At 34.9% G+C, this 22,848-nt stretch overlaps 1 protein-coding gene across 1 annotated transcript in view; it reads right to left on the reverse strand.

Moving 5' to 3' along the window:
• ODR4 (odr-4 GPCR localization factor homolog) overlaps positions 1–22,848 on the reverse strand; it is a 41,242-nt gene that overhangs the window by 13,846 nt on the left and 4,548 nt on the right. Inside the window, exons 3-11 of the mRNA XM_082614228.1 lie at positions 21,533–21,667; positions 17,393–17,488; positions 15,138–15,244; positions 14,084–14,120; positions 13,047–13,187; positions 11,946–12,041; positions 10,810–10,878; positions 7,209–7,337; positions 6,180–6,270 (exon numbers count right to left, since the gene is read on the reverse strand). Of these exons, the coding sequence (XP_082470354.1) occupies positions 6,180–6,270; positions 7,209–7,337; positions 10,810–10,878; positions 11,946–12,041; positions 13,047–13,187; positions 14,084–14,120; positions 15,138–15,244; positions 17,393–17,488; positions 21,533–21,667 (901 nt within the window). The remainder of the gene's footprint in view (positions 1–6,179; positions 6,271–7,208; positions 7,338–10,809; positions 10,879–11,945; positions 12,042–13,046; positions 13,188–14,083; positions 14,121–15,137; positions 15,245–17,392; positions 17,489–21,532; positions 21,668–22,848) is intronic.

The raw sequence follows: 22,848 nt of genomic DNA on the forward strand, positions 1-22,848 counted from the left end.
GCAAAATTCTAAAACAATTTCAAACTGCATTAATTCTAGGTTTACCTGAAAAAGAGACAAATATGCTTGCTTATAAAATCAAATGTTAAAGAATTGGTTGCAATGAACTTATATTACTCATTAAAAAAAAGCCCTTACAATTTTCAAGTTAAAGTTAAATTAAACATTTATTATCTAAATAAGACCAAGTTTTCCAGATGGTCTGAGGTTTAAAATGGGAGAGGAAAGCTTTAAAAAAAAAAAAACATCTTAAAAAGTACTCAAAAAAAGAATCCTTTAGGCGTATTCCCATAGCAGAGTATTTAGTTCAAAATTATTTAAATAAGTTCAAAACAGAGAAAAAAATTTAAAGTTAAGCCAATATAATAAGAATTGAGATTTTGCTAGTTAAGTATAGAATCCTAACTCATACTGGAATATTATAGAAAATTTTGTAGAATAGGCAGTATCTGAGCTGACTCTTAAAAGATAAACAGACATTTGCATGAAGGGATGAGAAGCGCGATCCAGAGAGTGGAACCATGACTACAGGCAAAGAGGAATATAAATGTTCTGAGAGGACAGGCAGTATGGATGGATGTGGATGTAGGGATGGAAGGTAAGGGATTTCATAGTTGATGACCTCAGTTTTCACAATGAGTATGTCATCTACTGAGAGTAAGTTGGGAAGGACTGAATGCAGGCTGATAGAGAATAATGAAGAAAGTCTGGAATACTTCTTAAGGGAAAGAAAAGGGGAAGAAGACCAGAGTAAGTAAAAGGACTGACTGGAGTTCTTATTTTATTTATTTATTTATTTATTTACTGTCACCTGAAGTATTAAGTTCTTTCATCTGGATAGCCAGAATATAAAAACTATGTTTACTTTAAAGATTAAGAATGTAATGTTAATATGCCCTTTGCAGACTCCCTTATGCATGCAAAAAATATTCTAGTTCAGGTTAATTTCATGGCATGCATTCTAGATTTTACCATATTACAAACCTACAAGATTTTACCAGTATATAAGAAGCATAAGCAAAACAAATATCGTATATTAACACATATATGTGGAACCTAGAAAAATGGTACAGATGAACCGGTTTGCAGGGCAGAAATTGAGACACAGATGTAGAGAACAAATGTATGGACACCAAGGGGGGGAAGTGGCGGGGGAGGGGTGGTGGTGGTGGGATGAATTGGGAGATTGGGACTGACATATACACATTAATATGTACAAAATAGATAACTAATAAGAACCTGTTGTATAAAAAAATAAATAAAATTCAAAAAAAATAATATTGTATTAGCTATTCTAGGTCTTGTGCCCCTTCATACAAACTTTAGAATCAGTTAGTTGATATCCATAAAATAACTTGCTGAGATTTCGAGAGGAATTTCATTCAATCTATAGATCAAGTAGGAAAGAACTGACATCTTAACTATACTGAGTCTTTCAGTCCATGAATAAGAAATATCTATCCATTCATTTAGATCTTTGATTTCTTACATAAGAGTTTATAGTTTTCCATATACAGTTTCTATGTGTATTTATTAGGTTTATACATAAGTGTTTCATTTTCAGGGTCCTATTGTATTGTATATGTTATTTTTTCATTGCAAATTCCAATTGTTCATTTCCACATATAGGAAAACACTGACTTTTGTATATTACCTTGTATGCTGTGACCTTGCTAGGTCACTTCTTAAAGAGTTTTTTGTATATTTTTTGTGACTTTTCTAGATAGTCAATCATGTTATCTGAAAAGTTTTATTTTTTCCTTCCCTATCTGTATATATTTTGTTTCCTTATTGCACTACCAAGGACTTCCAATAAAATGATGAATAGGGAATAAAAAAAAATGTCCTGCTGTGATTTTGATCTGCTGATGTTGAATCTATAGATCAATTTGGAAAAAGTTGACATCTTAATAACATTGAGTCTTCCAATCCATGAGCATGGAATCTTTCTCCAATTATTAGGTCTTTTCTAATTTGTCTTGACAGTGTTTTGTAGTTTTCAGTACACAGATCTTATATATATTTTGTTAGATTTATCTCTAAGTATTTTATGGTTATTTGAATGCTATTATAAATGGCATTTAATTTTTTTAAAATTTCCAGTTTTTTCTTACTATAGAGAACTATAATTGAGTTATGTATATTGACCTTGTATTCTGGGACCTTGGTAAATTCACTTATTAGTTCTAGTAGTTTTATTTTTAAAGATTCTTTTGGATTTTGTGTGTACACAATCATGTCACCTGAGAATAAAGACAGTCATTTCTTCCTTTAAAAAAAAAATAAAGATAAGCTAAGTAAAATGAGGACTAAATTTAAGACCTAACAATTGGGTGTATATATACTCAACTTCAAAATTTACATGTTCGTATTATTATACATGCAATATATTTTTTAATCTTGGTATCTTAAGATCTACTAACATGTTGCTGGAATAATTATCCTCTTACTACAGCTCAAAAAATGTATACTTACACTTGGTTCATTTTTGAAATATAAGGCTACATTCCACAAACCTTAAAGTTAAGAAAGTTTAAATACAACCATCATTAAGTAATTCTCTTCCTTCAGTACCTCCAACTTAATAGTAACTACTACTTGATGAGGGCTTGGCCTACCAACCTGTATTAGGGACTTTAAAAACATCATCTTCTTTCATCTCACAGGCTCGAAAAATAGCTACTATAATCCCTGTTTTTCACATAAGACAGTGGATGCTTAGACAGGCTAAATTATTCGCCTGAAGTCACTCCAGTAGTGTTAGAATAGACACAGAACCCAAGAACTTCAGTCTTTGCTCTTTCCACCAAACTACACTGCCTATTCTCTCTTCCCACAAGCTCAAAGGCCACTCAATTATCAGTGACAATATTCTTTCATTTTGTAAAAATGTAAGATTAGATGATAACATTAACTTCTAATATATCAAATGTAATGTATAAACAACTGTTATTAGAAGTAATTAATTTTACTGATTGGACGTCAGCAAAAATTTCAAAATACTAATTCACTAAATAGAATACTAGAGCAGTCATTTGATACCCTTTTTATGAAGCATTTGTAATGGAAAGGAATATTTAACTAATGTGTGTGCTAAGGTAGATCTTTGGCATTATTGGTGGATATATCCCCATGTCCCAGAAAATCCTAAAATTCACAGTTCAGTTGTAACACATACTGTTACTCAGAAAGTGAAGTAGTGTTTAATACCATAAGAGTTATCACACACACAAAGTCAAGTAGCAAAAACAAAGTCATAGAGATGAGACTGCTAGACTAATTGGGTGGCTAAGTGACCAGGTTTTACATACTTCCCAAAACAAAATTCTCAATCCAATTGCTGCGCGTAAAATTCAAATTCATGTCTCAGCAAAACTATATATTATTAGTGGATGGGTTATTCCACTAATAATAACTTCAGGGTTATTTGTGAAGTACATGAAGGACAAATGTTAAATCTGGAAATTCCAGGTATCTATCATACTAGGAATAGAAAAAAGATTATAATCAGTCCACCAAACCTGATATACGGGCTATTATAACTAAAAGAAGTTAGTTATACACAGGAGCTGTGCTTTTCTCCTATAAAAATAAACATATTCCCTTAACAAGCTAATAACGTATGTTTCAATTATATACATATTCAACCGTGAATTACAAATCCACCTGAATAGTAGAAAGGCAGATAAATGTGTAGCTTCAAAAAGCATACTCAATACTATAATTTTCTTTTTGAGTAAAACAAAATTTTTCTAATACAAAATTACTGAAAAGGTATAAATTGTTCATGTTTCTCAAAAGATGGAACAGTTATAAAAGGTTAAGACACCATGACCCAGCCTTTTTAAAATCTAGTAAAGTCTGTTAGAGAATAGATGAGAAGTATATAAACTAGTACACACACACACAAAAACTGGAAAGAAAAAGAAAGATCAATTGCATATATACCTATTAAAGACTATATTATATACAATGGTCAACACTAATAAATTAATGGCTTTAAAATGGTTAACACAGACAGTCTCTTCCATAAGTGGTGGTGGGAAAACTGGACAGCTACATGTAAAAGAATGAAATTAGAACACTCCCTAACACCATACACAAAAATAAACTCAAAATGGATTCAAGACATAAATGTTAAGACCGGACACTATAAAACTCTTAGAGGAAAACATAGGAAGAACACTCTTTGACATAAATCACAGCAAGATCTTTTTTGATCCATCTCCTACAGTAATGGAAATAAAAACAAAAATAAACAAATGGGACCTAATGAAACTTCAAAGCTTTTGCAGAGCAAAGGAAACCAATAAACAAGACGAAAAGACAACTCTCAGAATGGGATAAAATATTCACAAACAAATCAATGGACAAAGGATTAATCTCCAAAATATATAAACAGCTCATGCAGCTCAATATTAAAGAAACAAACAACCCAATCCAAAAATGGGCAGAAGACCTAAATAAACATTTCTCCAAAGAAGACATACAGATGGCCAAGAAGCACATGAAAAGCTGCTCAACATCACTAATTATTAGAGAAATGCAAATCAAAACTACAATGAGGTATCACCTCACACCGCTCAGAATGGGCTTCATCAGAAAATCTACAAACAACAAAAGCTGGAGAGGGTGTGGAGAAAAGGGAACCCTCTTGCACTGTTGGTGGGAATGTAAATTGATACAGCCACTATGGAGAACAGTATGGAGGTTCCTTAAAAAACTAAAAATAGGGGCTTCCCTGGTGGCGCAGTGGTTGGGAGTCCACCTGCCGATGCAGGGGACACGGGTTCGTGCCCCAGTCTGGGAAGATCCCACATGCCGTGGAGCGGCTGGGCCCGTGAGCCATGGCCACTGAGCCTGCGCGTCCGGAGCCTGTGCTCCGTCCGCAACGGGAGAGGCCACAATAGTGAGAGGCCCGCGTACCGCAAAAAAAAAAAAAAAAAAAAAAAAAAAAACAACTATAAATAGGGCTTCCCTGGTGGCGCAGTGGTTGAGAGTCTGCCTGCCGATGCAGGGGACATGGGTTCGTGCCCCGGTCCGGGAAGATCCCACATGCCGCAGAGCAGCTAGGCCCGTGAACCATGGCCGCTGAGCCTGTGCATCCGAAGCCTGTGCTCCACAATGGGAGAGGCCACAACAGTGAAAGGCCCGCGTACCGCAAAAAAAAAAAAAAGAAAAAAAAACCACTAAAAATAGAATTACCATATGATCCAGCAATCCCACTACTGGGTATATACCCAAAGAAAACCATAATTCAAAAAGACACATGCACCCCAATGTTCACTGCAGCACTATTTACAATAGCCAGGTCACGGAAGCAACCTAAATGCCCATCGACAGACGAATGAATAAAGAAGTTGTGGTACATATATACAGTGGAATATTAGCCATAAAAAGGAATGAAACTGAGTCATTTGTTAAGATGTGGATGGATCTAGAGACTGTCATACAGAGTGAAGTAAGTCAGAAAGAGAAAAACAAATATCGTATATTAACGCATGTATGTGGAACCTAGAAAAATGGTAGAGATGAACCAGTTTGCAGGGCAGAAGTTGAGACACAGACATAGAGAACAAACGTATGGACATCAAGCGGGGGAAACCGCGGTGGGGGTGGGGATGGTGGTGTGCTGAATTGGGCGATTGGGATTGACATGTATACACTGATGTGTATAAAATTGATGACTAATAAGAACCTGCAGTATAAAAAAACAAACAAACAAACAAAAACAACTAATACTAAACTTTCTTTGGGTTATTTGTATGGAAATATGTTAACATAAATGTTTCAGACATTACCTGCAATTTCTAAAAATCTTATATGTTCTGGTATAATGTTATAAGTCATAATTTTAGTTATTTCTTTAAAATGTATATCTCAGAAATAACTAAAAAAAATTGGTAACAGCTTATCTATTCTGGCAAAAATTCACACAGAATTTTTCTTTTTAAATCCTCCCTGAAATTATTAAATGTTGACAGATTTACTATCACAAGGTGTTCAAAAACATTTTTTTAGGTGGCAACTGAAAATTTTCATTCAGTAAGAAAAGTAAATGATTACATATTGTTTTGAAAAAGATATATGCAGTTAAAAAGATATTATCTATTATATCTTGACATCTTAATATATCAATTGAACACATGCAAAAAAAGTACTTAATATTATACTCATAACTTTTTTTTCTGGAATTTCATTCAAAAGCAGATCCTCAAATAGTATTTCACAACGATCAGCAACTGTATTCAATATATCTCTTTTCATGGCCTATGGAAAACCAAAACAAACCACAATAAGAAATAAAATCCATTTCTTTAAATTTGCATTATTTTATTACAAAAACCCGCCACATAAATGACTTCCCTGTATAATCATGTCCACTAAAATAACTAGTACGTCATTCCATTTGTCCGTTTATGTAACAGGCTTATCTATACATTAATAGTTTAACAGCAAATTTACCCAGACTTCATCTAAACAGTAAATTTACTTTTTTTTTTTTTTTTTTTTTTGCAGTACTTGGGCCTCTCACTGTTGTGGCCTCTCCCGTGGCGGAGCACAGGCTCTGGATGTGCAGGCTCAGCGGCCATGGCTCACGGGCCCAGCCGCTCCACAGCATGTGGGATCCCCCCAGACCGGGACACGAACCCGTGTCCCCTGCATCGGCAGGCGGACTCTCAACCACTGCGCCACCAGGGAAGCCCAACAGTAAATTTAAACCAAATAAATGAACAAAATTTTGCATCTGAACAAATAATGCTAGTGGTCCAAATTAGAAAATGCATAACTATGACAAAAGTGCCAGTCATCATTTTTTAAATTTCTAAATTATATTGATTATAGAACAATACCTAATAGCTCTTTGTAGGTGTACTTTTCCTGTTATTTAAAAAGTTCAATTTCCCTCAGGAGAAATGATTTCAAATATACTAATATGTTACAACTGTGGAATACTTAATACACTTGTATAATCATCACTTCAAAAAGGTATAAAAATAGACACTCTACATATGAAAATCTTGGGACCAATTACCTGGTACATTTGGACTGCCCAACAGACTGGACTTTTATCAGTTAAAATCAAATGAATAATTATGAAATTTGAGATTGAAAAAAGGTAAAATTTTAAGATTTTTCAATAATTATGTAAACATGCTTCTGTTTTTCATATACCAGTTATTCCTTTTTTTTTTTTGTTTGTTTACCTGTACAGCATCTTTAACCTTGGGTTTATTGCTATGAATATAAGCTCTGCATTTCACAGCACCCTTAAGGTTTACAGAGCCACTGCAGATCTGGACTGTGGCTGTGGATCTGTGGTCTGAATTCAGAAGCTGAAAGACAAAATCTGTTTAGATTCTAATAGCCAATGACTATTAATTATGTGAAACATTTAAACGTTATATATGTGAGTCATTTCATGAAGCAAGAAGGAATTTTTAACTGAACCAGGTGTCTGAAAATATTCCCCATAAATTTTTAAAAGGACTTCATATTTCTCCTTATAAGCTACATGTTATTTTCTGAGTATTTTGAACATACTCTGAAATTAAATACACTACATCTAATTTTTTTCTTACTAATATAACCATCTAAAGTACCAATATTCATTCAATATGTTCATTAAACATACATTATTTGCAGATTACTCAGGTAAGTACTATTAAGAGGAAAAGATGTAAAAAGAAGATATGATCTAGTAAGAGAAGGTACAGTATGCAAGATTTGCACAAAAAAAACTGGAATACAAAGCAGGATGTGATAAATATGATAAAATTACAAGCAACATATAGACACTCATTTATTTATACATTTTTAACTCATAACTTTTATAGACTGAAAGTAATGTTATAGGCTTCACAGCAGAAAAAAAGCAAGTCAACTATGCCCGTCACCAGAAAATGATACCAGTGACTGTCATTTTCACCTCACAGACCCATTCTTATTTAATCTAAGTAGGGTTAGTTTATGCTTGGTTTTGAGCTTTTTCACAGACATTTTTAACCTTATCATTTCAATAAGTGCCAAAACAAGGAGAGGATCGAAACTTTGAAAGTACTACTAGAGGCCCATAAAATCACACTGGAACCAAAAATTATGATTAAAAAAAATGGACATGGTAAAAATATATGTTCTAAGTGTACCTGAAATAAATATTCAACAATAGGGTCAATTCTGAAGAACAGAAACAAATCATACAACTTGTGACCAGTGCTAACTAACCATGTGCCTAGGCAGTAAGAAACAGTCAGGAAGTGATGAGGACAAATGGTGAAGAAATCAGAAGACTTGAATATGCAGCCACTGAAAGAGCATGAATAGTCAACGTCTAATGTAATTCAGGCAAAGGTTAAATTTTTTTTAAGAATTTAAACTTAAACACAGTCAAGGTCTTGGTAAAAAATTTGTCACAGACCAAATAAATAGTCCAGAAGATTCCAGGTCCATGCAAAAATGTCAATCATCAAACCAAGCAAAAGGGTGACGATGCCGATACTCTATTTATAGCCTCTTATGATACTTGAAGAGATCACTGATGTATCAATAAGTGGAGTGGAGGAGGAGTAATGGGCTTCCCTCATCCACCAAACAGAACTTTACTATAGAAAAATAATGCTCTATTTTATATACTTAATATCTAACTTACAATGCATATTATATAACACATTTATAGCATATATATTATATATGCATAAATTAGAACATTTTTTTCCAAATGGACTAGACTATATATATAAAAGACTACACACACACACACACACACACACACACACACCAAGGAGAAGACTTTTTAAAGAATAAAAGGACTGCTTCACTCCTTTTCGGTGGAAATGTATCTGGGCTCTATACAGGTCAACTCACCTTGGTTTCTTTGGACTTAGGAACAAACTAGCTACTTTGGGAATCTAACCTATTCATAAGTGGAGGAACTTCTGTGATGCTGACATGATATTTTGGAAAAGGAAAGACCCCTCTGTTTATGGCGACCAAATGAAACCTTACAGAAATGGTAACATTTGGGCTAGATCTTCATGTACAGAATAGGAGTTTGACAGTCTGGATGATAAGGGGAAAAAATGGCACTGGTAAGACAGATGGCTCGGGAAACACACAGAACTTTGAAGGCATAGAAAGCATACTTCTAGAATAGTAAGTTAGAAAATAACAGAAAGGCATGTTGAGGCCATGAAAAGCCTTGAATTAGACTTTTCTAACTAGTCAATATAGAGCAATTAAGGAATTTTAAGCAAGCAAAGTAACACAATCAGTGTCTAACCCTTATACACAATAAATACTAACTGAAAAAAAAACTAATAAGTAAATGAACAGTGAATGAATGCAAACTGTGATTCAGAAAGGATAATCTGAGGTAATATGCAGGATAGATCAGAAATACGGAAGATATTCCAAGAGATATACAAACAAAGGTATCAGGATTTCGGAGAATGAATCACTTTGGATAAGAATGAATAGATGGAGAGAGACTAGTTAAGAGTTACTTGTGATAAACTAGGTAAAATAATTATGTTGTAAGGCTAAGGGCACTAGGACTATAAGGAAAATAAAAGAGGAGCTATGCTGCAAAGAAAAAATCAACAAGACTTGATGAAGGGTGACTGGGAGGAAAGTGGCATCAAATACTTATTGACTACTTATTATATATTGGTCATTTTAAAGTTTCCAGCTGGCTGACCTGTGCAATTATTGACAAAAATATATGATACCATATACTATTAATTATAATAAATTATCTCATGATATTATCTTCTACTCTTCTCTCTATATTCCCACCCTCTACACATCTTCTAACTGCAATTTTATAACTAAAATAATTTTAACTGAATTGTTTAATAAACCGAGAGGTCACATAAGCATAACTAGTAAAAAGCATATAGGTAGAGGAATAGCCTTAAAATAAAGAACACTTCTAAAATCAAAAAGGAGGAAAACTGAAGACTAAAAGTACTTTTAAGATACTGAGAAGAGAAATTGAGAAATGTTTAGTGGCATAAGTCCAACAACAATTTAGTAATGTTCTATTGCTAAACACAGAAAAGGAAAAGAAGAAATTAAAGCATCCTCATATGACAAGCTGCTTTTGAGTCTATTTTATTCAGTTAAAAAAATATATAAGTCATGGTAGTATTTCCCTGTTTCAACATTTTCAGTATAATATTGAAATGAAGTTTTCTAAAAACATGGATGTACTTTATACCCTATCTGGCCTCTAGGATAATTTCCAGCAGGATTAAAATCAAAGTATGCATACTTTTAGGAATAATTATGCAACTTTAAATTCCTGAAAAGAGATGTGTACTTTAAAACAACCCATATAAAAACATAAACCTTGCTAATACTGTGTGGGTTTTGTCAAATCAGAGGTATAAATCTGCTTCAAATTAGGTACATAACAACTCTTGGCACATCTGTGCACACATTTTATTTTTAAGTTAAGAATTGCAACTTTGCTCATAAAACTTACAACACCAAATATCATACACATGTATATATGTATATGTGTGTACATATACATGTGTATGTATACATATATACATTTTTTCCTAATTGCTATCTACTTGATGTTAAAATTTTAATAGGCTTGAGGCAATAGACCCAAATAGATTTTATTAAAATAATGTTTCTTGGGAATAACTTTCTTAGAACTGAACATTTTTTATAGTCCTTTATGTCTCTAAAATTCTTTGACTCTCTAACATAACCATAAAAACAGAAACAATTTCATTAAGCTTATTCTAAGAAATACTGTATTTTAATTTTAGATAAGGAGTATGTTAAAATATTTACCAACTGTGTTAGCACTCTGACATCAAAAGAATGATTAGTTGCTTGAGTATTTCCTCTAGAAGATTTTTTCTGAAATAACACAAAAATTTTAAAAATTAGATTGTTGAGGTTGGAGTGGAACATAAAAGACAATTTAGGGACTATCCAACATACACTAAGTAACTTAGAGGGAAAAATGGTCTTATTATTTGTTTTATTTTCGCTTTTTCTATAGATGTGTAATTTTGTGTAGTCTACATCAATCAACGTGCACTCTTAAAAACCATTAACCTCCTACTTTTATTCCTCTAAAGCAAGGATTGGCAAACTATGGCCTATGGGTCAAATCCAGACTGCCACCAATCTTCGTAAATAAGGTTTTACTGGAACACAACCAGGATCAGTCATTTACATATTGTCTATGGCTGCTTTCATGCTACAACAGCAGAGCTGAACAGTTGTAAGAGAGAACACATGGCCTGCAAAGCCTATATTTACTATTTGGTTTTTTACATTAAGTTCACTGATCCCTGCTCTAAAGGGAGAGATCACCAAAGTTCCTCTTCAAATCAAAGATATTTTAGAAGCCCATATAGACCCCTCCTATAAAATGGCCAAACTTAGTTTTTAAACTGTTATCAGGGCAGAACATGACTTTAGGGTTTTTTTTGTTTGTTTTTTTTTGGGGGGGTACGCGGGCCTCTCACTGTTGCAGCCTCTCCCGTTGTGGAGCACAGGCTCCGGACGCACAGGCCCAGCGGCCATGGCTCATGGGCCCAGCCGCTCCGCGGCATGCGGGATCTTCCCGGACCAGGGCACGAACCCGTGTCCCCTGCAGCGGCAGGCGGACTCTCAACCACTGCGCCACCAGGGAAACCCATGACTTTAGTTTTAAGCAAGCAGTTTACACTGTAGAAATTAGATGTTATTTAGATGACACTCTCTCCCTTAGGTTTCAAAATTCCTATGATTTCAGAAATAATCTCCTATCATTTTCTGAGAAAAACATTTGCACTTTAGTTTAAAAGACCTTAGAAATAAAAAGTAGATGAATTGTTTTCATGAAGGCAAGGCCTAAAGAACTAAAGATAAGTCATCTTTTATTTTTCCTTAAGCACAAATAATTTCGTAAGTAAGATGATTTTCTCTTAACTCACCTGTCCTTCTAATAGGTCACAATCTTCATCTTTAACTTGTCCATTAATCAAATAAATACTATTTTCTATTTGCTTGGCCCAGTGTATAAGTCCATTCTTAAAAGAAACACAACATGGATATCATTCAAATATAATGCCATCTCAAACTCCCTTGAGTATACTTTTTTCTACCTACTATACTGAAATATTAAAAATCCCTAAGTATCAGCAATGTGGCATTTAAATTCAATATCATAAACAACAAAAAAGTATATCCCCAATATTTGGCACTTTACCCATATTTAATAATAGTTTTTCTAATCTTTTTCCCAAACTAACATTTATGTCACAGACCTAGGAGACTTAATAACCACAGTCAAATAAAATTCAATAATTCCTGTTATCTTAAAAAAAAGTGAGAAAAGAGCCTCAAACAAATATATAAAGCAGTATTAAAGAGGAAAAAATAAGCAAGTTCCATTTACCTCTTTCAATAGGAAAAAAGAAGAGAAGTAAGTTATGAACAAAAGAATGGTACAGAAATACAAAAAAGAACTGGAAGATGGAAAACAAAACTAAAGATGAAGATAGTTCCCTGTGCTATACAGTAGGACCTTGTTGTTTACCCATTCTATATATAACAGTTTGCATCTGCTAATCCCAAACTCTCAATCTATATTCAATACCCTGTGATAACCCATAATCGAAAAGAATATGAAAAAGAATACATGAATCACTTAGCTGTATAGTAGAAATTAACACAACATTGTAAATCAACTATATTTCAATAAAATAAATTTAAAAAAAAACTAAAGATGAAGAGAAAGCAAAAAGACCAAACAGTACATCTTCCTACATAATTATATTTTACAATGTACATAATTACATGTTAATTAACAAATATTTATGGGGCACTTATTATGCTAAATACATTAGTATGATAACAATGTCCCACCTCTAATTTTTTAATCTGGGTAGAGTAACAAATTAGTTACCCATAACAATATTATTATAATTAGAATGCAGTTTTTGAGGATTATAAAATGAATGGCATAGACAACCAGAATAAAGGCAGATCATCTATTCAGCAATCACTAAAGAAAATTCATTTTACCCTGATACCTTTGTATTTTTCTCCAGAGTATAGCTGACAGAAGTAGTAGACAGTGGGACATGAATATTAATATATACTGTACACTCTAAAGAAAGCCATGAAGCTGATAGTCCATTTTGATACTTCCAATCTGCTGGTTTTGCAGAACTCTTTAGCAAAGGGAGAAAAACATAAAATATGTGATTTACGTAAAACACACAGAGCAATAAAACATCATAAAATGTACAACCCAGTAACTTATACAAGCTGTTATCTAATATATTTGGCCAAATTCCTTCATCAAAGGGTAATAGGTTAGAACTAAATAAAAATAAAGCATGCATTAAAAGTTCAGTATTCTTCAGCATATCCCAGGCAATCTTGGTAACTCCCTCGCCCAGTGAAAGGCTTGCTTAAAATCCTGACAAATCCTCTGGTCCTGTAGTTCCCATCTGTAGCTTCACCAGTGTCAATTCTGAAGCTTCTGATCAAGAGTAAATAATCACTGAGCAAATACTAGGTGCCATTTTCCTTTCTGTCCTATCCTTGCTAACAGAATACTGCATTACTTTTTCACACTGCTTTTTTTTTTTTTTGGCCACACTGCATGGCCTGTGGGATCTTAGTTCCCTGACTAGGGATCGAACCCGTGCCCCCCTGCAGTAGAAGCATAGAGTCTTAACCACTGGCCCACCAGGGAAGTCCCTCACATTGCTTTTTAGACACCTTGGCAAAATGTTAGTCTGGATTCTACTGAGTACCGACAGCTTGTTTACTGGGCACTGTGGCTCCCATAAGCCTAGACACTTTTACTGCTAGCCTCTCAAATATAATACCAGACACATAAACAAGGTAGGGAGAGCTTAACAAAAATATTTTAACAATGAAAAAAAGTAAATTGCCCTGTCTGTAGTGAAATTAATCATATTTCAAAATAAAAAAACTATAGGTGGTTGTGGACATTAATAGGAAGAGATAGCACTGAAAATTATTAAAACTAAAAATTGAATTTTATTTAAAAATAGTTTGCAACACAGAAAAATCTTTAAAGAGCAGTTTTTCTTACCTTTGGATTGTGGATATCATAAGTTCGACAAAATATTCTTTACTAATTAAGGATAGAAATAACCAAAAAAATAAGAAAGCAATTCTTGATAATCAAAAGAAAATAAACCATCAAAAAATAAAAATAAAGTATATGCATCCAAGAGTTTTTACAAAATCATACCACTTCATGGCATGACACTTAAAGATATGTATACACATATATATGTATGTATATGTTTGTGTAAATACATATACTTACATATATACAAATTCCTCTGACTATAATACTTGTGGTACTTTAAACTATTTCCTACTGCTTATAAATCCTGCTAATCACAATGAATAGAATGATAGCTCTTACAAAACTGTCCTCAAATACAGACCCTTTTTAACAAAAAGGAGTGCTGTTCTGAATGAAGTCAAGCCTGGGAATGTTTATTGGGTCAAAGGGTCTGTACATAAAACTTTCTAGTTAAATACCAAAGGAGTTAACAGCCCACCTTCTACAGGAATGATCACTTTTTGAATTTTGTCTTTTTGCAGGTCCTAATTTATTGGGCCCTTGCATTGCTTCACTCCCTTGATGAGGCTGCCTCATGCTTGGGAGGTACTTGCCCTGGTAATATGTAGAGGAAAGAAGCTAAGAAGGCCCTATAATTGGCTTTTAGTGTCACTTGATCTTGGCCAAAGATATAAAAATTGCCGGCTCGTGCACCTGTGCTCTGCATTGAACATTTTACCTATAGGAACTGGAGGTAAACAAAATAAAAGCATTACTTTGCCTAAGCTGTACCTTTCTGTAGGGGCCCTAGTGTATTTTAATGTACAGGAGTGGAGAGCTGGTAAAGAGTTCAGAATGCCCAGTCCTTGCCACCTCTCTCAAAGTCTTTACAACCCTGATACATTATTACCATTATTATTGGCAGTCCGAATTATGTGTTATTTACAGAAAAACGTACAAACTAAGCCTATTTTTTAAATGATGACTTAAATAAATGTTTGGGGAAAAAACCTGCAGGAACATTATTTTAGTATCATATACTTTAGAACATAAACACCTAAATAAAAGATACTTTTTTGTAGAAGAGCAAAAGTGAAGTGTCACTCGTTCTGAGACCTCCTCGTCTGTGAAATTCCACAGTCTCTTTTTATTCATAGACTTTTCCACAGCAAATACTAGCTGAAAGAGAGGAAAACACATCAACTGAATGCAAAATAAAATAAGAGAGAGAGTGCAGAAAAAGACAAGTATAATATCCTTAAGCACTCATCTAGCCTTAAAATTCCACGATGCTAACATTAAATTTCCTTTTTCTCAAAAGGGAGAGTGAAACTGATTATTAACCATTTAGATTCCATTTTTAGGGATATATAAAAATTAGGTATTAAATAAAAAAATATAATTCACTGTCATTAACGATCAACTGAACATGATTTTGGGCAACTAATATTTAAGTGAAGTACAGAATAAAGACTTTAATTAGAATGAGAAGTGACAAGTGATTTTTAACTTATAAAAATGGAGTGTGTCACCCATTTGGCATTTCTTATTTAAATGTCACAAAAGATGTAAGGTAATAATACATAAGGGCACATAAAATATAGTAATAACATAAATTCTAAGTGAAAAAAATCAGAAATAGTGACAAAAATCTATGCCACATGTAAGGATTATAAAAATGCATACTTGATATGGGGAGAGGGTTCATAAATTTGGCTCTAAGCTTTCTAAAAATAATGTGCACAGAGAAACCCAATCAGTTCCCTAATTCGCACGGTCCATAAGCTAAACAATTGATCAGAAGAGGCATAACTTTCTTAATAATGATATCAAAAGAAATTTCTTCAAAGACAATATTATGTAATATAACAAACAAAGTTCTTAGCAATGACCTTATGGGAGACAGTGACAAGTTTTATAAGGTTACTTCATATATTGTCCGTCAATGCAGGTCAATGGAAACAAAGTTAGATAATTAAAACGCTACAATTTCTGAAATGGGGCATTTCTAAAATCTTACATGCTTCTTAGAAACAAAAGAGATACAAAAAGCAAGAGGAAGGAGGATCTACTGTATCTCTCTAGCGCTGAGCCCACATTCAACCCAACCTCAAGAGGATGCACAGCCAATGCTATTAAATACACATGGTATAGACTACATTTCAAAATGCCAAATAGGATGAACGATTGTGAAAGAGGTACATTTATTTAAAATGGTAAAAATGGCAGAAGGTTGAATAACTTGCCAGGGGAGGGATTATCACCATTTTCTTCCGTTACCCCCATAAGTACAAATATCAAAGGTTTGAAGGTGGGATATTTGATGGGAGAGAATGTTACAAAACTGGAAGAATCTGTAGCACCTGGATTCTTAGCTGTACACTTTTTACTAGAAAAAGGTTTGGGGGGATTCTGTGGGGTTTTGCACTTCTCAAGATAAGGAGGTCTCCTTCTCTCTTGGGGTGGAAAATAACTTTTGAAGGCTTATTTGGATCTTGAGTACTAAAAGAGATGAAAACTGGCTGCACAGAGTTTGCTTTAGGTTTGGGCTTAAGGGGAAACAGCCTGTGGACCCTCACATTTACTTGTAAACCATGTTACCCAAATGACTGACATAGGAATTAAACAAAACGCAGGGGATTCATAATAGATACTCGGTACAGAAATAAAGAATAAGTATCTGACTCTTGTTATTTTATGTCTTACTCTCAGGATCCTGAGAGAATTGAAGAGGTGAAGAATTGCAAAACCTATTAATTTCACATTACAGCAATCACTTGGAACTAAATGGAAGGTCTAGCAGAATACTGCTACGGCACAAGAAAAATTGTTAAGCCATTATAACTTGTTTCAAAATAGTAAAAAGTTATCTTTAAAATAACGACTATTTGGGCTTCCCTGGTGGTGCAGTGGTTGAGAGTCCGCCTGCCGATGCAGGGGACACGGGTTCGTGCCCCGGTCCGGGAACATCCCATATGCCGCGGAGCAGCTAGGCCCGTGAGCCATGGCCGCTGAGCCTGTGCGTCCGGAGCCTGTGCTCCGCATCGGGAGAGGTCACAACAGTGAGAGGCCCGCGTACCGCAAAAAAAATAAAATAAAAAATAAAATAAAATAAAATAAAATAACGACTATTTTAAAAATATGTAGCATTGGTTGAAAATATAAATACTGACATGTATTACACTCAAGATACCAAGCAATTGGGTATCAAAGCTGTTTCAACATAATCCCAGCATAGAGAATTAATCTAAATATGCCTAGGATTACTCTATACAAGTATAATCAATTAAGATATAACTTTAAGAATTTTTGATATTTCAGACTTACTCTATGTAGGGTATTTTGAAATTCATTTCCCATTTCTAAAGTTGTAATAATAAATACTCCAAGAACTAAAAGTCCCCCTGGTAGCATTCTGGATACCTGTAAACAGAAATATAGTATTAGCTAACAAAAGCATTTGACATTATATGCAATCTTTTGTGTCTGAGAAACTAAATATTAAATCAGCAAATGCCTACCTAATACCAACTATATGCAAAGCATTGAGGTAGGGGCTTTGAAAAAAATGGTTAAAATATTGAGAAATGGGGACTTCTCTGGTGGCACAGTGGTTAAGAATCCACCTGCCAATTCAGGGGACATGGGTTCAAGCCCTGGTCTGGGAAGATCCCACATGCCACGGAGCTACTAAGCCTGTGTGCCACTACTACTGAGCCTGCACTCTAGAGCCTACAAGTCACAACTACTGAGCCCGCGTGCCACAACTACTGAAGCCCGCGCGCCTAGAGCCTGTGCTCCACAACAAGAGAAGCCACCACAATGAGAAGCCTGCGCACCACAACGAAGTGTATCCCCCGCTCACCGCAACTAGAGAAAGCCCGCACACAGCAACAAAGACCCAACGCAGCCAAAATGGATGAAAACCAAGATGAATGGGGTGTTATTATGCACACAATCTTCCTAGAGTGTCCTTAACTTTTTACCTTAAAACTACTTTATAAATAAAACCATTTAATAATGACACTCTTTAGCTACATCAATAAATAAACTCCTTTCTCCTAAGATTGAAAACTAAAATATCTCCTAAATTTTTCAAGGGCTTCCATTATCAGCTAAATAAAATACAAATTTTTATCTTAGACTGGTATTGCAGACTCTCTAAAATCTGGCTGGTCTGATATTCAGAGCCTCATTTGATACTACTTCCCATCAAATATTCAAGCATCGATCACAAACTTCTCACTGTTCTCCACATATATGGTTAGGCTTTCTAACTCTATACCTTTACTCAGGCTGCTCACTCAGCCTGAAAAGACTTTCTCTTACACGTCTACATGTCTGAACTCTACTGAATACCTCGAAGTCAGCTTGAGGAAGCTGCCTTCCCTTTGATCTCCAAACTCCTGCAGGACCTCAGTGTAGTTTTCCCATGGAGCTTATCACATGAACCTGTACTATGGTTATGTCTGAACCTTACTAGTTGATCTGGGAGCTCCTTAATGGAAGAAGTTAATTCTCAACTACCTTTGTATCCCTATAATATTTAGCAGAGTCTGGGATTTGAGCAGAGGGCGTCCAACTTGAAACTCCATTGTTTCCTGTTGTTTAGATTTACTTCAATTTTTAAAACCTTCTTATTGATATTGGGCATTTATATTATTTCCAATTTTTCTGTACCTTAAAATAATATTGGTTAAAAATCCTAGCAAGTTTCTGTGTTCACAGGATTATTTGCTTATAATAAATCTCCTGAGGTGGATAACTAGGTGGATAACTAGGTTAAAGGGTCATACATATTTTTAAGGATTTTGACACATCCTACCAGTTTGTCCTGCATAATATCTGTGATTTTCCTTCCACATCACTGTGGCTAGTTCTTAGTGCCACATGTATTCCTTTCTACCATCTATACTCATAGTGCTCTGGTTACCTTTTATGTACTTAATGTATGAGCAAACTGATCACAAAGTTAAGTCTTCAGAAAATTAGATACCATAGTCTAACCCCTAATATATTTGCATTATGTCTGCTGGTGGTTCCCTCTGATTTCATAAATTCTATTTACTACAGTGACACAAGCTTGACATACATAAATAAGGAATAAAGTTTTCATACTTAGCATGAGGAACGTGCACATCTTTTCAAAATCATCAACAAATAAAATTAACCATTTCTTTCTAGAGGCAAAAAGATTATCTATTTTACTACATAAATTTTATGTTTGTGTGTATAGATGTACATAGACTAGACATAGATATAGATATAGGTATGTAATTTTCCAGAAGGCCAAAAGCAAAATTAGAGTAGAAACTTATTTACAAACCATTGGAATTTTTTTTTTTTTTTTTTTTTTGCGGTACGCGTGCCTCTCACTGTTGTGGCCTCTCCCGTTGCAGAGCACAGGCTCCGGACGCGCAGGCTCAGCGGCCATGGCTCACAGGCCCAGCCGCTCCGCGGCATGTGGGATCTTCCCGGTCCGGGGCACGAACCCATGTCCCCTGCATCGGCAGGCGGACTCTCAACCACTGTGCCACCAGGGAAGCCCAAACCATTGGAAATTTAAGTTTAAAATATTTAATATTTCATTAGAAGATGGTATTAAATATTTATTGCATTTTTCAAAAATATAACTACATACTACCCCCATCACAAATGCAGATAAACATATGTGTGTGTTTGAAGATTTAAAGATAATTGGAGAAGGAAATAATTTTATTTTTACCTCACTTTAACATACTTTATTGGATGATATAATCCATTCAATAACTACTTTTAAGTGAATTTACTCATCATTCCCTCTGACTCACCCCAAATCTGTTTCCTCTTCATGTAATGGCAACGCCATCTTCCTAGACCCAGGCTAAAAAAAAAAATCTCAATAATCTTTAGCAACTCTCTCACAATCTCTTTTTACTGCCAATCTACGTGGTCACTGAATCATCTTAATACTAGCTCTTCCTCTGAAATGTTTTGGCAATGAAGTTTTAGCCCACTGCTTTAGTTTGCTTACTTATTCATTCACTTATCCAATACTTTGGAGATCTCATCATAAACCATGGGAACACTATGCTCGGCACTAAGGATACAGCCATAAACAAAACAGACGTGACCCCGTCCTCAGGAAGCTTAGAGTCTAGTCACTAGCTCACGTCACCTTTTTTTGAACGATTACTGTAACTATATTTTCTGCTCTCTCTCTCTCTCCAATCCCTCTACTCTCCATGTACACTGTACCAAGGCACTGCAATTACTTTCTCAATTATTGGCAGGATTATTTCTCAATCCTTCTCAAAATAGGGAGCTCTGAAAGTCTACCATAGAGCTACCGGCTCCAAAAGAACTCCTTCCTTCCTAGAATGACACTTCAAAATCATCCATAAACTGGCCCCATATAGTCTTATGTCTAAAAGCATTCTTTTATGTACACCATGCTTCAATTACACCCAATTGCGTGTTATTCTAACATACCTTTAAATTTCATGCCTTTGGGTCATTTATCCACTGTCCTTTGTGCATTCAATGTGCTCCCTGACTTCTACTATTAAAGTCCTATTCACCTTTCAAGTTCAGAGCCTTCTGTGAAGCTGTTTGAATCCAACCTTTGACAGATATTTAAACATTCCCCACTCTATATTCCTATAGTACTGTCCTATTTTTATTCACTTCTCTTACAATTTGTTTTGGTAATGTCTTTCACTTTGCTTAAAATATAAATTCTAAGGACGTTAAAGAAAAATTTAGGGCTTCCCTGGTGGCGCAGTGGTTGAGAGTCCGCCTGCTGATGCAGGGCACACAGGTTCGTGCCCCGGTCTGGGAAGATCCCACATGCCGCGGAGCAGCTGGGCCCGTGAGCCATGGCCGCTGAGCCTGCGCGTCCAGAGCCTGTGCTCTGCAACGGGAGAGGCCACAACAGTGAGAGGCCCTCATACCGCAAAAAAAAAAAAAAAAAAAAAAATGTAACCATCATTTTATTTCCTCAGTACCTGGTTTAAGATTTTAAAACAATCTGACCAGCAACAATGTTACCAATAACTAGTATTATTTTAAAATAAGGAAAAATTGGAAATAAGGTAAATGACCAATAACAGGATATAGGTTAAAAAACACAACAGATAAAAGTTAACAATGGAAAAGCACAGTGTACAAGATCAAAGGCTTTCAAGTCACACCACCTGGGTTCAAATCCCAGTTTCACTACCTATTACACTAATCTTGGGTGGATTACTTAACTTCAAGTAAGAAAATGCTTTTTTAAAAACTAGATGCAAGTAATCAATAAATAAAAGATATAATCATGGATGAAACAGAGCAGAAAATACTTCTATTTTTGATATACTACCCAAGTTTTGAAAACTTAAGAATGAGTATTCTGAAATCCTAGTCTAGTAACCTGAGGATAAGGTACTTTTGTTTTGTTACTCAATAAACACAAACTTAACTATATAAAGAAACAAATGTGATGACCTGGTTGGCATGTTCTGTGGCCCATTCTTCATCCAAGTTATCCAACTTAGCTTTGGAATGTTTGGAGCTCTCATCTTTTTCCTCTTTGGGTGGCGTTCTAGTGGCAAGAATCACGTAATCCTTTTGTGAAGAACACTTAAAAACAAATTAGAAAAGCTTATTAGGGTGATAACTGGCTGAGGAATGCAAAGCCCTTATGACATGCAAAAACTGAGCAACATTTATAGCAGCTTAAATTGTTAATACCTGTATTATACCAGAATCTACAGAGAAAAGAATTTTCATGGAAAGCCTTACAACGTTTTCCTCACATGTTATTTATCTTTTAATATATTTAATACCAGCTCCTTATTTGTTTGGGCAACCTGAATGTGAATCATGCAGTCGTCCTTAAAAATGGCTTACTGGAACAGATTAGACAGTTCAACAAATATAAAAACCCAATAAAATAAAGCAACAAATGACCTTGTGCATCTTACTTTTATAAAAACAATGATAGTGGGGAACTTGTTCATGTGTGTCCACAGAAAAACAAAGGGGAAGTGATATTAGATTTGTGTTCCTCAGTTTTAATAGCAATTAAATGCTAACCAGAAGTGGGAAACCTAAAGATAAATTTAGGGAAAATTTAATAGCTCAGTCTCATTATAGTGAAAATTTCCTATAAAGAGTAAAAATACAAGTTAGCACGATGTTATCCTCACACATGACCTGAAATTCTAATCGTTAGTGTCATCCTGGAACAGAAAATAGAGGAAAAGAAATTATTTCAATAAAAGTTATTTCCAGAAAGTTACATTGAAATGCACAAAAGGAAAAGGTACGTGCTGATTAAGAAAGCTCTTTCTTTTCATAAAATCTATGATTTTGAAAAGAAAAAGAAACTGACCCTAGGAGTAGGAGACAGGCAAGCCTGAAAGCTTGAGGGGAAGGAAAGAAAAGTGATGAATCCTGGAATAAAGAGAAAGAAGAAGCATGTAGAATATTGAAAGGAATGAAAAGGCAGCATGAAGACAGATTGGAATTCTCCCTAAATTGTGGGAGACTTATACGTAAGATGGTGGTTTTGCTGAGCTCTAGAAACAGCCTATGTGCTGTAAGGCAAGTTTGGAAGAGGGTATTTCTCCCTGACCTTTCACCTTTACTGATCACTTCTGTTCCTAGCAAAAAGAACCCCATACTAGATGTTAATTAACCTGAATCTAAAAGAAGTTCAGATTGTTGCCAGGAGAGGTCGTCTGGCTGTCTAATGAGAAGCCTCAGAGGGTGGTATTACCTGGGTGAACAGTGCAGGGTCTGCCCTCTGTCTTACAAGT

The sequence above is a fragment of the Mesoplodon mirus genome, assembly GCF_964341445.2.
Source record: "Mesoplodon mirus genome assembly, chromosome: 3".
In the NCBI taxonomy this organism is placed as follows: Eukaryota; Metazoa; Chordata; class Mammalia; order Artiodactyla; family Ziphiidae; genus Mesoplodon; species Mesoplodon mirus.